Genomic DNA, 14737 nt, shown 5'->3' on the forward strand with positions numbered 1-14737 from the left:
CTTATCAGCTTTCCATCTATCATTTTCAGTTTGCAAAACCACTTTATTTTTTTGTTACCAGCTTTGATGCAGAGCTATAGGTTAGATACCTTACTTGGAAACGGCAGTCATCAGAGCACACATGTGTGATCTTTGGGGACAAGGGATTTTGTGTACACTTGTATGCATATATTTATATACATATTGATTTTTTATTTTTGGTGAACATACCAAGGCAGATTTTGTGTAAATGTTTTTTACAGTCCCAGGGTACTAAGATGTTGGAAAATGGGGAATGGTATTTGGATAGCAAGGTATGCACTATCTGTCTGGCAGATGCAAAGGAACTCACAATTACTAAGCTACAGAATGTTAAATTATCCAGATGATATTAAATGATATGGGAAATGGCAATATTGTGAGAAGTTCTATGTAGCTGAACTACTGTCAAACTATCCAAAGACGTTAGGTAGCTTTTTAGAGTTAAAGCCATATTATTTGTGTGATGATGGCAAAATATAACCATGGTATCTTTCTAGTGTGACATGTTTCTAATTGCAATTAAAGCCATTTGCTCACCTAGCTCTCATGTGAAAAACAAAACAAATCTGTGGTACCAAGTTGCAGTCATCTTCATTTAGGAGAAATTTTGCAGTTTGGGCACACTAAATTACTGGTTCTCCTACAAGCCTTGAAAATAAATTATTTGGCATGGAAGTGTTGAGGAATTATTAGAACAATAGCTTTCTGATCAGAATAGCCTGCAAAATATAGGTGAATTCATCAGTGATTTTTAAGCATTGGCTGTGTTCTCGGATTCTGAAATGGTGGTACAGTAGGGAACAAGAACAAAATCCCAGTTTCTTATCCTGATGGTTCTTACAGTCCAATGGACAAAACAGAAGATGGTAATCAAATACAGGTAAGTGAACAATGGTAGCTAGTACTGCAAAGGAGAGGTTCCCGGAGCTATGTTGTGCTAGTGGGTAATAGGGAAATTAACCTGGTCTCAGAAGGCTAGCAGGGATGTACTGAGATGGGGTTAGGATCATTTTTTGATGCTTGTGAAAGGCTTATCAAAGTCCAAACCCTTTGAAACTGCATTTTCACATAGAAGCATTTCCCCTGTGTTAAGTATTTTAACTCTAAGGACAAGGCATCGTTTTATTATAGAATCATTGGAAATATCTTAAATATTCAAAAGTAAGTGTTTAAATAAATATATGTTATCTAAAATTATACTGAATACCTGGCGTGCCTCAGTGGTTCAGCTGGTTAAGCATCCAGCTTTGGGTTGTGGCTCAGAACATGATCTCAGGTCATCAGATCAAGCCCATGTCCAGCTTGTGCTCAGTGCAAAACCTACTTGAGATTCTCTCTTTTTCTCTCTCTCTCTGTCCCTCCTCATGCTTATGTGTGCACACACACAAGTGCTCTCTCTCTCAATAAATAAATAAAATCTTTAAAAACTTATATTGACTATCCAAAATCTTTTAAAACAATATAAGAATGTTTATATTGTAATAAAAGATGTTTGGGGAGTAGTTACAAAATAGCATTTAAATTGCCTTTGCCTTTATTCCTACCCTATCCTTTCTAGTTACACAATTTGTCCTATTTGGTTTCAAGTATATTAATAACCAGAATAACAACAGTAGTAGCTGCTCATACTATCACTTACACGTGCCAGCCCTGTGTGAAATACTTTATATCTGTTGTTTCAAATGATCTCATGTAAATGACTGAAATAGGCATTATGACATTTCTTTCTTTCTGTATACTAAAACTTTTAAATATGTCCACACAGGTATGTATGCTCTATGCACCAAAGAAAGAATTGTTTCAGTATTCACACTATTCACCATGAGTTTCCTTAGTGCCATCTTATCTAAGAATATCTCTTATTCTTTTTTTTTTTTTTTTTTTTTTTTTTGTGACAGCATTCTGCCAAGAGGGCTGCAGATATGGTGGAACCTGCGTGTCTCCTAACAAGTGTGTCTGTCCTTCTGGATTCACAGGAAGCCACTGTGAGAAAGGTAACCTTGCCCGTTTTGTTATTTGGTGGGGGGGGGGTGCAGAGGGTGGAGAGAGAGAGAGAGAGACTTCCAGAGCTAATGGATCTCTTTCTCTAGGTATAGCACTGTGGGTTGACTCAATATGTCCAATTTTGATGGTAGATGAACTTCTCCCAAGGTAGTTTTCTTCTGCTTGCTACATAATAGGCATCTTCTCTTTGAAAATAGGGCTTCATTTGCTCTCCCTCCAGTGTGTCTAATTCAGCAAGGTCCAGTGTTTTCTCCACTCTGCTTGCCAGTATGCATTTTTAGTGCTAATTAGAGATAAAGCCTCATGAACTGACTTGCCCCACTTATCATTTATTGGGTAGCATCACATGCAACTATTAGAGTTTTAACAATCTGCTGCATCAACGGAATCTAAATTAGAACCACATGCTCCTTGCGTAAAAGCACGTTAAATAACTCCAGCAGGTTTATGGGTCCTTGGAATTTTATTTCAATATTGGTTTATTACAAACATTATCATTCATGGACCTGATAATGTAAGCCAATTAGCATCAGTAAGATTCCATTATGCACCCCTTTCTGTTTGCAGTAAATGTAATATTTATACTAGGTGCTATTTGGTGAATTCCAGCTCTGTCATTAATTGAAGAGGTCCTCCTACCTTTGTGTAAGTGGAATTTGATAATCAGTGTTAGTTTGCCAGTGTTCGTAATCAATGGAAGCAACAGGTCTATGTCATAGAAAACTAAATATTTCAGTGTATTTGTCCATGAGATTTATTAGGGTAAAACCACTGTACCGTATTTTTCTGAGAAGGGAATAAACTTGACACTTAATATAGAATTGCAGAGAAGAGTGGAAATACAACGTTGTCATCATCATTCCTATTATCTGATGAGACAGAGGATGTCTTCATCTATTGCCAAAGATCTAAGCAAAGCTCTTTTTTCCTTCGTGTTTAAAAGTTTCATTTTTTTAATGAGTCTATTTATTATACCCCAAATTGTCCCACATAATTACATTGTGCTACCTATACATTTATAAGGCAGCTTGATCCTTTAAAAAACATGTCAAATTTTACATAAATTATTCAACAAGAAAATCAACAACGTGTATGCCATTGTTTCCATATTTTGTGATATTATCAACAAATGAAGTCACATTTATTAAATAATATTAATTGGCTCATCCTTAAAAAGAGACCTGCCAAGCTCTGCTCCTGAGCAGCATGAGAGCATTGCCACATGGAGCTGAAATATTCTTGCCAAAAGCAAAGACATTTAATGGTAACTCAACACACATGCCTTTATTGCAGTACCTTGGATTTTGATTAGGTTTTCTAAAATGAAAAAAAAAAAAAAAAAAAAAAACAAAGCAAAAACCAAACTAAAGGTTTTGTCTTATTTCCTCTAGAACTGCTGTGTTTCTCTAAAATGAGTCACAGGGATGTGTGGAGACAGAACGGTGATGGTGATGATGTTGATAATGACTAATGAGAGTCGATTTCTCATGTGGTAGTTAAGTCTCAGGCCTCGTGAATGAATGCATTCATATGAACAACAAACGAAATTGCTATGGTTGCTACAGCTTGATAGATGGCAAACTAAAGCTTTGGCCAGGTGAAGTGATTCTGCAATGCTACAGAGCCAGTGTCAGAACTGAGAATGAAACATAAGTTACATTGTGCAAAGCCTGCCTTATAAGCCCTTGCGTGTGTTTCTCAAGGATAATATGTGAACTTCCTGTTAAAATCCAGATTTCTCCACTTCTGCCCCCTATCTGGTGAATCAGAAAGTCTGAGTGGGGAGGGTCCACAAACTTGTACTTGCACCAAGCACCTCAGGTTGTTACAAACCAGCAGTAACAACTGGTTTATACATTAAACAACATTTATACTCAAACAACAATTACATTGTAATTGAGATCCTTAACCAGAACGTCTGTAAAGTTCTTACTCTTTTTACCTTTTAAAGAAATAGGGGAGAGCATTGATCTCTTAGACCAGGGTCTGAGTTAGTGGCAGCTCAGGAAAAATTAATTGTAGTTTCTCATGGCTTGTTCATTCGACATCTGGCCTTATCTCTTTTCAATAAGTGGTTGGTTGGATCAGTGCTTACATTCTGGCCCATGATGTGGAGCAGGAAAAATAGAGATAAAGGAGAAAACCAAGACCAGAGTGAAAAATAAAACAAGAATTGGTAGGACATGGGTTCCTACGTAGATGTTATTAATATAAATGTTGGATTTGAGATTGAGAATTGCATTTTCCTGAGTATGTACACAATTATTGTAGGATTAAAAAAAACAAACAATGTTTCTCCACATGTGATGCTCTCTCCCATCAGTAGCACAGCCATTCCATTTGATACTGGCCAGTAGTCTAATTCTGCAAGACTTTTTGTCAGTAGAATAAAGTACACATTTTCCAGTCACTTGTATGTAAGGGATGTAGATGAATTGTAGGCAAATACTGAAAACCTATGTCATACCTTATCTGAATTATTTTGTCATGTTGCTCATTAAGAATAAACATGAATTCTGTTTTCCATTGAATAGTGATATGGATACCTTGAGTCTTAGAGTGTGAGTGAAAAATACAAATGCATTATGAATGTTTCATAGCATGATTAGACTAAATCTTTCATTGGGTTTCTTTCAATTTCAGGGCTAATTAAATGGTCTCATTTGATCTATGTAGAGTTCACTTACGTTTAGTCTTAAAATGTTTCCCATGGCCCCCCTGGTCATTGGTTTTACGCATTGTGACATTCAGCATTTTAGAATACATGCACATTAAGTTAAATCTTGGAAATCATTTGTTAAAGAAAATGCATATCTAGAATTTAATGAGGTCAAAACAGCCACCTGTGTTTGGTATGTAACACAAAAGTGAACAGCTCAGATGAGAAATCAAAGAGGTACACTAAATCCAAAAATAGGTCACCTATCATGAAACAGAGCACCATCTTCTGAGAACTGAATGAGATTGAATTTACAATCAAGAACAAGTAGAGATTATGTACAAGGTATCAAACTATGTCTAATTAAGGGTTTCTTAACCTTGACAATATTGACTTTGTGGACCAGATAATTCTCGGTTTTAGAGGGCTGTCCAGCATCACCAGACTCTATACCCACTAAATACCATTAACTGTGTCATCCCCAGTTATGACAAGCAGAAATGTCTCTTGACATGGCCAAATATTCCTTGGGAGGCAGAAGTAATTCCTCTGGACCACACAAGGTTTAAATGTAGCATTTAGGGCACCTGAGTGGCTCAGTGGGTTAAGCCGCTGCCTTCGTCTCAGGTCGTAATCTCAGGGTCCTGGGATGGAGCCCCGCATCATCAGGCTCTCTTCTCAGCGGGGAGCCTGCTTCCTCCTCTCTCTGCCTGCTTGTCATCTCTCTCTGTCAAATAAATAAATAAATTAATATTTAAATGTAGCATTTAAAAAAGTATTTTATAAAAATTGCTATGTTGTGTGTATACGTATGTATATGTACGTATGAGCATATGTATGCACATAGACACATATATTTTAGGGAAATGTATCAGTGTTAGTTGATAATACAAAAATTACAAGCATTTTTTTTTTTTTTTGCTAGTGAAACATTTTAAAGCATTTTTTGAGCATTTTTTAGAAGTGCTTAGAGTTGCTGTAATTTAGAACATTCCTGACATCCGTGAGCCAAAGACTGGCCGATAGCTATCATATGTTATGTGAGGCACACCTTGTTATGGTCCTATGAACCAGGTTGATGTGCAAGCTGGGAGAGTTCTCTGTCCATTTTCTACCAGTGACATTGTAAATATGTGAATGCTTCAACCCCACCCAGGAAGCATGTGACCTGAACGCTTGTGTTCTCCTGAAGGAAGAGGAAATTCTCTATTCTTTTCTTCTTTTTTTCTTCCATCAATCTTCCTTCCTTCCTTCCTTCTTCCCCTCTTCCCTCCCTTTCTTTCACTCTCTTGCTCTTAGAAAATATGTGCATGGACAAACTGGGGAAGGGCCAGGCAGAGGGAGAAAGACAATCCTTAAGCAGGCTCCACACCCAGGGTCTGCATTGGACTTGGGGGCTCAATCTCATGACCCTGAGATCACGACCTGAGCTGAAATCAGGAGTCAGACACTAAACTAGTTGAGACACCCAGATGTCCCTATTCTTTTTTCATTTTTAAAAGGAAGTTGTCAATAGATGTAGTAAGATAATGTCTCATAGTAGAAAACTTAGATACACATGTTTTAAATGGAATTTTCTCTAAAATGATCTCTCTCTGCCAATACTAGGCAGTCACTTTTATTTTTTTATTTTTTTTTAAAGATTTTATTTATTTATTTGACAGACAGAGATCACAAGTAGGCAGAGAGGCAGGCAGAGAGAGAGAGAGGGAAGCAGGCTCCCTGCTGAGCAGAGAGCCCGATGCGGGACTCGATCCCAGGACCCTGAGATCATGACCTGAGCCGAAGGCAGCAGCTTAACCCACTGAGCCACCCAGGCGCCCGGCAGTCACTTTTAGTAGGAGTTTTGAGTAGGATGTAAATGCTGATGTTCTCTGTGGTGGTACACACAAGACAGCTAATTTTACTGCATTTCTCTATTTGTATGTCCCACGAATTCTAAATGGTATAAATTCATACAGTCATAAGCAACATCTTGGGAATCAGACAGTGAGAACTGGGCCGTACTCGTCAAACTATAGGCTAGACCATAGTGTAATGTAAAAAACTGGGGAAAAAATATACTGATATTATAAAAATAGCAGACCTCGACTTTTTCCCACATAACTTCCGAAATGGGTTCCTTCTTTGTAAATATTATTCATTTAACTCACACAAGCTTTGAACTCTCACAATCTGCAGGCCTTTCCAAAGCATATTAAGAACCTGGTCAGGAATATTCAGGGAAATCTATAAATAGCCAAAAAAAAAAAAATTTGATAGCATTATCCATTGGCAGTATAATTTCCAGTAGCTATTGTTTTCTTATTTTGGTTATCTGGATTTTCTCATACAATAAATATTATTTATGTTTATTTTAAACTTGTAAAAATCATTACTTACTACAAAAAACATAAAAACTCACAAAAAGGACTGGATTTTTCTTAGGTCTTGGAGCTCTTTTAACTCTGCCTTAAGAGGGAGTGACTTTTTGCCGGATAATTTATTCTGTTCTTTTCCCTGTGCCTCCAAGACTTGCAGATACATAGACAGAGAGGATAGCAGCTTGCCCCGAGTATGTTATCCATCCTCCAGGTAAAAAAAATGTTCAGAAACAAAGACTTCTGTATTTTTCCAGATTTTAAATACTGCTCCAGTTTGGAGAGAGCTATACTGACGTTCATCTATATGCATTTTCTCTGCCCTCCCTTGTTTCAGGGAAACACTTTAAGAGCTTTTAAGAAGGTGAATAGTAGTTCTCTTCTGTAAACGGAGAAGAGAATACTTCTTTTTCCTCTCCAGGTATCACAGAAAGGCATGTGGGAAAAGAATGAGCACAAATATGCCTGTTCAGAATCCTAGCAATTGGGAAATTTATTGACCTTCTCTCAGCAGGAGCTTTCTCTGGTGGTCTGGCACGTGGCTGAGAAAATGGCAGCTTCCGTTTCTCAAGTTGCTGCCGTCCTGCAACCAGTAGGTCCTGGCGTCAGCAGTGCTTTTGTGGGTGGCATCATTTAAAAGGGAAATATGAGGATTTGAGGTTTCTCTGAGTTGACCCCAGCAAAAAAAAAAAAAAAAAAAAAAAAAAAAATGAACACAGATGGTCTGTTAAAATTTCATTCAAGTCATCTGAGTGTGAATTTGCTTGAGGAGATGTGTCCTGCTCTGGATATTTCCAGAAATAGAGAGTAGGAGAGGAGAGGCATTGCAGTGGAGGAGGAGAGGGGCTCAGACCTACTCACACTGAGTTCATCCACTTCGAGTATCTCGTGTGGCACCTTCTTCTTGTCCTCGGCTCCATCCACTCAACTTTTCTTCTTTCAGCGATGGTGGAGAAATTGGGCCAGAGGTCCAACGTACTTCCCCATGGCTCCAACATGGGATGGCCACGTAATCCTCAGAGCTGCTCGGAGCTATTTCAAAATGCTATCCTTGACCTGCCAAGATCACCATTTTGCCAGATTTCTGGCATGGGGAAAATGCCTCCAGCCATTTTTCATTCTCATCTCCTTGAGACAGAGCATGTTTTCAACTCATTTCAGTACAACTGTAGGGAGTGATACCTTTTGCTCACAAGCTGGGACTTGGACTATACATTAGGGATGCAGCCGGGGCTGGGGAAGAGGACTGGACTAAAGAACAGAGGTCTGAGTTCTGATACTAGATGTGCCTCGTGAACTATTTAGCCTCTGCCAAGTGAACTTTGCATGAAGCTACCACCCATCTATTATGAGTCCCCCAAAGTTTGCATTTGTTACTTCTTGTGAGGCAGCTAGTTTCACACTCTAGAACACGTATGAAGACATGTACGCATGTTAATCAGCCAGGCTCTAGTGGAGGTGAGGTTCTAAACCATGTATGGCTGAATCCAAAGTCCATACACCTTCCATGCATGGTTGGAATGCACTTAAACCAAACAGATTCTATAGAAGACCAAATACATCATGTTCTCCTATAATGAATGAGCCATAATTTCCTACTTCATTATGTGCATTGTTTTTTACATATTCCTTTCAACATCTTCGTTGTGCCTAAGGCAGGAAGAGAGTAAACAAAATCAAGGTTGAGAGCGCAGTCTCTGAAGCCACACTAGCTCATTTTAAGACGGGGTTTCAGAACCCGCACGATGGGATCAGATAACCTGTAATGTTTCTAAGCTTGGTAGCCACTACAATTTTTTTTTATAATATTATGGTGAGATTAAATGAAATCATCTATTTAAATCATTTGGTAGAGTGCCTGGCATACAAGAGATGTCTGGAAATGATATCTATTGTTAATTCTGTTCTCAGTTTACCAGGTGATAAAGTTGAGGCTCAGAAATCGTAGGCTAGGGGTGCCTGGGTGGCTCAGTGGGTTAAAGCCTCTGCCTTCGGCTCAGATCATGATCTCAGGATGCTGGGATAGAGCCCCGCATCGGGCTCTCTGCTCAGCAGGGAGCCTGCTTCCCTTCCTCTCTCTCTGCCTGCCTCTCTGCCTACTTGTGATCTCTGTCAAATAAGTAAATGAAACCTTTAAAAAAAAAAAAAAGAAAAGAAATCGTAGGTTACTTCCCCAAGGACACTCAGCAGGTAAATGGTGGAGCCATGCCTTATGTTCCTCTGCTGCCACCAAGGTCTCTAGTCTTTCTGCCAGCTCTTATGGCCTTGCAGTGTACCATTCAAATGTAAAGTGGTTTTATTCATGTTGTCTTTGCCAATTCATATTCTCTCTGGTCCCATAAACATTTTATATAATTTTGTATCAAGCGAACACATATTAATTTATGCACTAGAGTTTTGCTCTGGGGATAGAGTAAGTTAATTCACCTGAAATAACAGCATGTGTAACCTAGATACGGTTCTTGGGAATAATGTTTTCTTGCTCTTGTTTATTTCCCATTTGTTGGAGTTGAGATTGAAGGCTTAACACCACGTTCTCACCGTATTATTGATAGCATAGATGGCTTTGTACCTAGATGAGGGGAGACCTCATCCAAAACACTACCCAGTGTTCCTTCTACAAATGTTTCCTTACCCCTTTCTTGATTCCCCAGATTCACATAGAAAAACAACATCCAGACTCTCAGTTTGGCACCAGGAAGCCTGGACGCTCTTCCCAAATCCCACTCTTGACCAGCTATGTGTTGGTGGCATCCGTTTTTCTGTATAACATGGAAGTAATCATCTTAGAAAAATCACAGCATGGTCTGATCTCATTCATCAAACTTCCCTAGGCATTTCCACTGAGAGAATAATCAGAGATAGATAAATGAATGGGGTTTGAGGATATACTTAAAACCTTGATGGCATTTTAAATAGCAGTACATTGCAAGCAACCCAGATTTATAACAATAGAGAATTATTAGAATAAATTAAGGGCAATGATTGTATGGAATCTTTAAAACCTATGGAGAAAGACTGTTTCATGAGATGGGAGATACAGTGCAGAGTTAAGAATATATAAATTCTGGAATCAGACTTTTACTCTTGCTCTATTATCTTGGGAAGTTACTTCAGTCTTTTGTGCCCAAGTCTCCTGATTTAAAAAATGACAATAAGAAGAATACTGCCCCACTGGAGAGTATTTCTAAGATTTCCTGGATCTGGGGAGCACTCTCTAGGCATTAGAACATTATGAAGTGAAAATGGCATGTTCAGTATGAGTCTGGTTTTTATGCACAGACACACATGCACTACACACAGAAAAAAAATTGCCGAGATGATGTTGATCTCACTATGGCTTATAAGGTCCTTGTGTTATTTGGGAGCTTTCACAAAAAGTTTTTTTTTTTTTTTCCAAAAAAAGTCTCAGTTAAGCAACTAAGTCAATATTGTATTAACGCTAAGTAAAAGGTTTATACTGTCCCCACTCATCAGCCTGCCTCAGTCTTTGCAAAGTGAGAAGCAACTGTGGACCGTCCCCCCCCCTTTTTTTTTTTTCAATACCCTGTTTTAAAATTCAGAGGTGTCCTGACTGTTACCCACAGTGAGAGTTTTATTTTGTTTTGTTTTGTTTTGTTTTGTTTTTAAAGATTTTATATATTTATTTGACAGAGATCACCAATAGGCAGAGAGGCAGGCAGAGAGAGGGGGAAGCAGGTTCCCTGCTGAGCAGAGAGCCCAGTGTGGGGCTCGATCCCAGAACCCTGAGATCATGACCGAAGGCAGAGGCTTAACCCACTGAGCCACCCAGGTGCCCCAGAGTGAGAGTTTTATGGGAAAGAGGATAAGGCCTCATAGAACCAGTGCGTTGGTGGTCTTCTAGCATTGAGGTCTTCTGGATAGGAGACTTGCAGTGGCTGGTTCCTGCTTCATGAGGTGCTTTGACAGTGTCTTCAATCGCTAGGGATGAAGTTCCATTGACATGGACAATCCTTTCCTCCTTCCGTAGCTCTAAGCTTGCGCAGGTCCCCTCCTCTGTTGTGGCCCTGGAAGATTCACAGATGATTAGGTGGAGACTCTGATGGTGCTTTTGTAGGATCCCTACAAAGTAGATACTTTTCCCCACCATCATTCCAACTGCAGCCTTCTCTTAATGTGGTTTTGATTGTTTAGTTTTGCTCTGCCATGTGGCCAAGGCAGCCACAGATCCAGGTGTGAACCTTTAGATTTCTGGGGTGTGAATCAACTATCAGTTGCCGTGTCCTTCACTGTCCAGAGTGGCTGTGCTTGAAGTCTGTCATCTTTAGATGAGTTTTCAGAGGAAGATCTTCCCTCTCTTTCTATTCCCCCCACCCCCCGTAAAAATAAGTCACCTAGAACAGTCAGCATGCTCACCAGCTTTCTTTTTTTATCTTTTAATTTTTTTATGTTTATTAACATATAATGTATTATTTGCCCCAGGGGTATAGGTCTGTGAATCATCAGGCTTATACATTTCACAGCACTCACCATAGCACATACCCTCCCCAATGTCGATCACCCAACCACCCTCTCCCTACCCTGCCATCCCCCAGCAACCCTCAGTTTGTTTTGTGAGATTAAGAGTCTCTTACACTTTGTCTCCCTCCCGATCTCATCTTGTTTCATTTATTCCTTTCCTACCCCACAAACCCACCACAATGCCTTGCAATGTCCTCATATCAGGGAGATCATATGATAATTATCTTTCCTTGATTGACTTATTTCGCTCGGCATAATACCCTCTAGTTCCATCCACGTTGTTGCAAATAGCAAGATTTCATTTCTTTTGATGGCTGTATAGTATTCCATGGTGTATATATACCACATCTTCTTTGTCCTTTCATCTGTTGATGGACATCTAGGTTCTTTCCAGAGTTTGGCTATGGTGGACATTGCTGCTATAAACATTCGGGTGCATGTGCCCCTTCGGATCACTACATTTGTATCTTTAGGGTAAATACCCAGTAGTGGAATTGCTGGGTCATAGGGTAGCTTTATTCTCAACTTTTTGAGGAACTTCCATGCTGTTTTCCAGAGTGGTGACACCCCTTGCATTGCCACCAACAGTGTTGGAGGGCTCCTCTTTCTCTGCATCCTCGCCAGCATGTGTTGTTTCCTAACTTGTTAATTTTAGCCATTCTGACTGGTGTGAGGTGGTAGCTCACTGTGGTTTTGATTTGTATTTCCCTGATGCCCAGTGATGTGGAGCACTTTTTCATGTGTCTGGCCAACCAGCTTTCTTTAATAAAATCCTTCCTTTGGGCCTTGTCCACATACCTTGCTGAATTTCTAGGCCTTTGTTTACAAAGCTAGAAGGTGGTTAATGGTTAATACAGGTACAACTGACTTTTGAAAGTGATACAAAATAATCTAGCAGCCAGTTTTGGAAGGCAGGTATCCTTAATACATTATCATCTGCCAAATGTCTGATATGGCACAACCCAGTTCACCCTATTACATTCGAGTTTAGTAAATGCGTGGTAAATGAATAAGTGAACGAGTACAGGGCAGGACCTTCCTTTTCACATGGTCCACTCTTTTCATTTTGTAAATCACAAGTTCTAATAACTCCAATTGAAATCTAATTTAAAAGATACCCAAGTCAAAGCTCATTATATTGGGGGTGGAGGACAGAAATGCCATTAGTATAAAAATTCGGTGTATTTTCAGTAGCTTTGTCAGCATGCCTTTCCAGAAAGCAAAGTGAAGGGAGCCAATCTTTTTAATAGATTGGTTTTCCCCATCAAATACACGAAGGCAGTTAGGTATTACCTTGTCTAGTTAGTAAAGCAGAAAATAATTCCTGACTATTTATATGACAAGCAGTTCTTGCTCCCCACCAGGAAAGCTCACACTATTGAACTATGAAAGTGGAGTTTGGTTCATTTTTAATCCTGTACCCTGGGGAATACAAACACCACCATAACTTGAAGCACTGTGGCCCACCAGAAAGGAAGGCCAAGTGTCTGTGAAAATATGACCAACAGGAATCCAGAATGGCAAACTTTCCCTAGTAACTAGTATCTAAGAATTCTTTGTATCCCAGAATACATACTGTGCTATAGATCACGTGGAAAAAGACTAATTGAAGCCAACAGACTGACGGAAAGGGAATATAACTCTTGCGATTTGCATCACTCTCTCCTAATAAAAGCCACTGATTGGAAAAGGTAGTTGCCTGAAAATGTTCACTCAGGCCCAAAATATGATAAACCAAACATCAAAATGTATGAATTCATTCTGGTAATGGTTGAAGAGATAAGCAGTTTCTGGCGTGGTGGGATAATATGATTTTAAAGCATTCTCCAGTTTAACAGAGACCTTAAAGTTATCTGAGGGTGGCCACGGTTTCAGCTCAAGTCGATTGAGCCCATGAGGGGACACTTTATCTTATAAGCACTGACTGAGGAGGTGCTAAAACGTTTTCTTATCATGATTTTATTTTGTTACGGAATACCTTGCTAAGAAAACCTTTCATTACCTTCTCAGTGCTTATAGATAAAGGCAGATTCCATGGCCTGATACGTAAAGACCTCTGTGGCTGGTCTCTGCCTACCTGTCTAGCATTACCTCCTCCTTCTCCTTCATATAATCTACATCCCTGCCTATTTGAAACTACTTCCGGCCACTGAAATGCACCTTTTATCTATTTAGTTTTACCAGTCTCTGAGCTTTTGTTTGTAATGTTCACTCTGCTGGTAACATATAGACTTAGATGTTGATCACAAATATATGATATTAATTTAAAACAATGGAAAAGAGTGGATATTGAGGGTCTACAATAATCTAGACTACCTCTGATCCTTCTCCGTCTCACATATGGTCTTTCTTGTTGGTCTTCCACTTGATGGCAGGGTCTATCTTTTCATATCCCCTGGATCAATATCTTTTTTTTTTTTAAGATTTTATTTATTTATTTGACAGAGATCACAAGTGGCCAGAGAGGCAGGCAGAGGGAGAGAGAGAGGGAAGCAGGCTCCCTGCTGAGCAGAGAGCCTGATGCAGGGCTCCATCCCAGGACCCTGGGATCATGACTTAAGCTGAAGGCAGAGGCTTTAACCCACTGAGCCACCCAGGCGCCCCCCTGATCAATATTTTGAAATCATCCTTGACTTTTGTTTTTCAGTGCATATCTAAATCTTTGCTTGGCCTCCAACATATATCTAGAATCCAAACTATACATGTCTACTGCAATCACTCTTGGACGTGACATCATCATCATCTCTAATCCAGACAAATGTGAAAACCTGATTTACCTTCCTTCCACTGTGATGCAATTATTGTCAACTTCCAAGAAAATAATCAAAGGGATGTTACTAAATAATTTAGATCTAGTCATTCCTCTGTCCCAAATCCTCTATGGCTTCCTGTTTTCACACGCAGTCATTACAGTTGCCTGTGAGACTACACACCCTGCCTCCCCCCCGACCGTTACCTATCTACTCCCTTCGATTCAGAGTGTTCCCCCCTCATTTGTATGCCATATTTTCCAATCATTATAGTCTCCTTGATTTTCTGAAAGCACAGTAGTCCTCTTTCCTTTACTCTGGTCTGCTTAGAATTTTCTGCTCCCTCATGTTATGTATTTGGTCAAGAGTTATCTCCTCGGAGAGACCCTCATCCCTCACTAAAATAATACATGTCCTGGAGAGTCTGGGTGGCTCAGTCAGTTGTGTCTGACTTTGGCTCA

The 14737-nt window shown here is 39.5% G+C and overlaps 1 protein-coding gene across 2 annotated transcripts in view; it reads left to right on the plus strand.

Moving 5' to 3' along the window:
• NELL1 (neural EGFL like 1) overlaps nt 1–14737 on the plus strand; it is an 833013-nt gene that overhangs the window by 616970 nt on the left and 201306 nt on the right. For both annotated transcript variants that reach the window (XM_032359330.1, XM_032359331.1), the window contains exon 15: nt 1920–2015. In XM_032359330.1, the coding sequence (XP_032215221.1) occupies nt 1920–2015 (96 nt within the window). The remainder of the gene's footprint in view (nt 1–1919; nt 2016–14737) is intronic.

Source organism: Mustela erminea, chromosome 9, assembly GCF_009829155.1.
Source record: "Mustela erminea isolate mMusErm1 chromosome 9, mMusErm1.Pri, whole genome shotgun sequence".
Classification (NCBI taxonomy): Eukaryota; Metazoa; Chordata; class Mammalia; order Carnivora; family Mustelidae; genus Mustela; species Mustela erminea.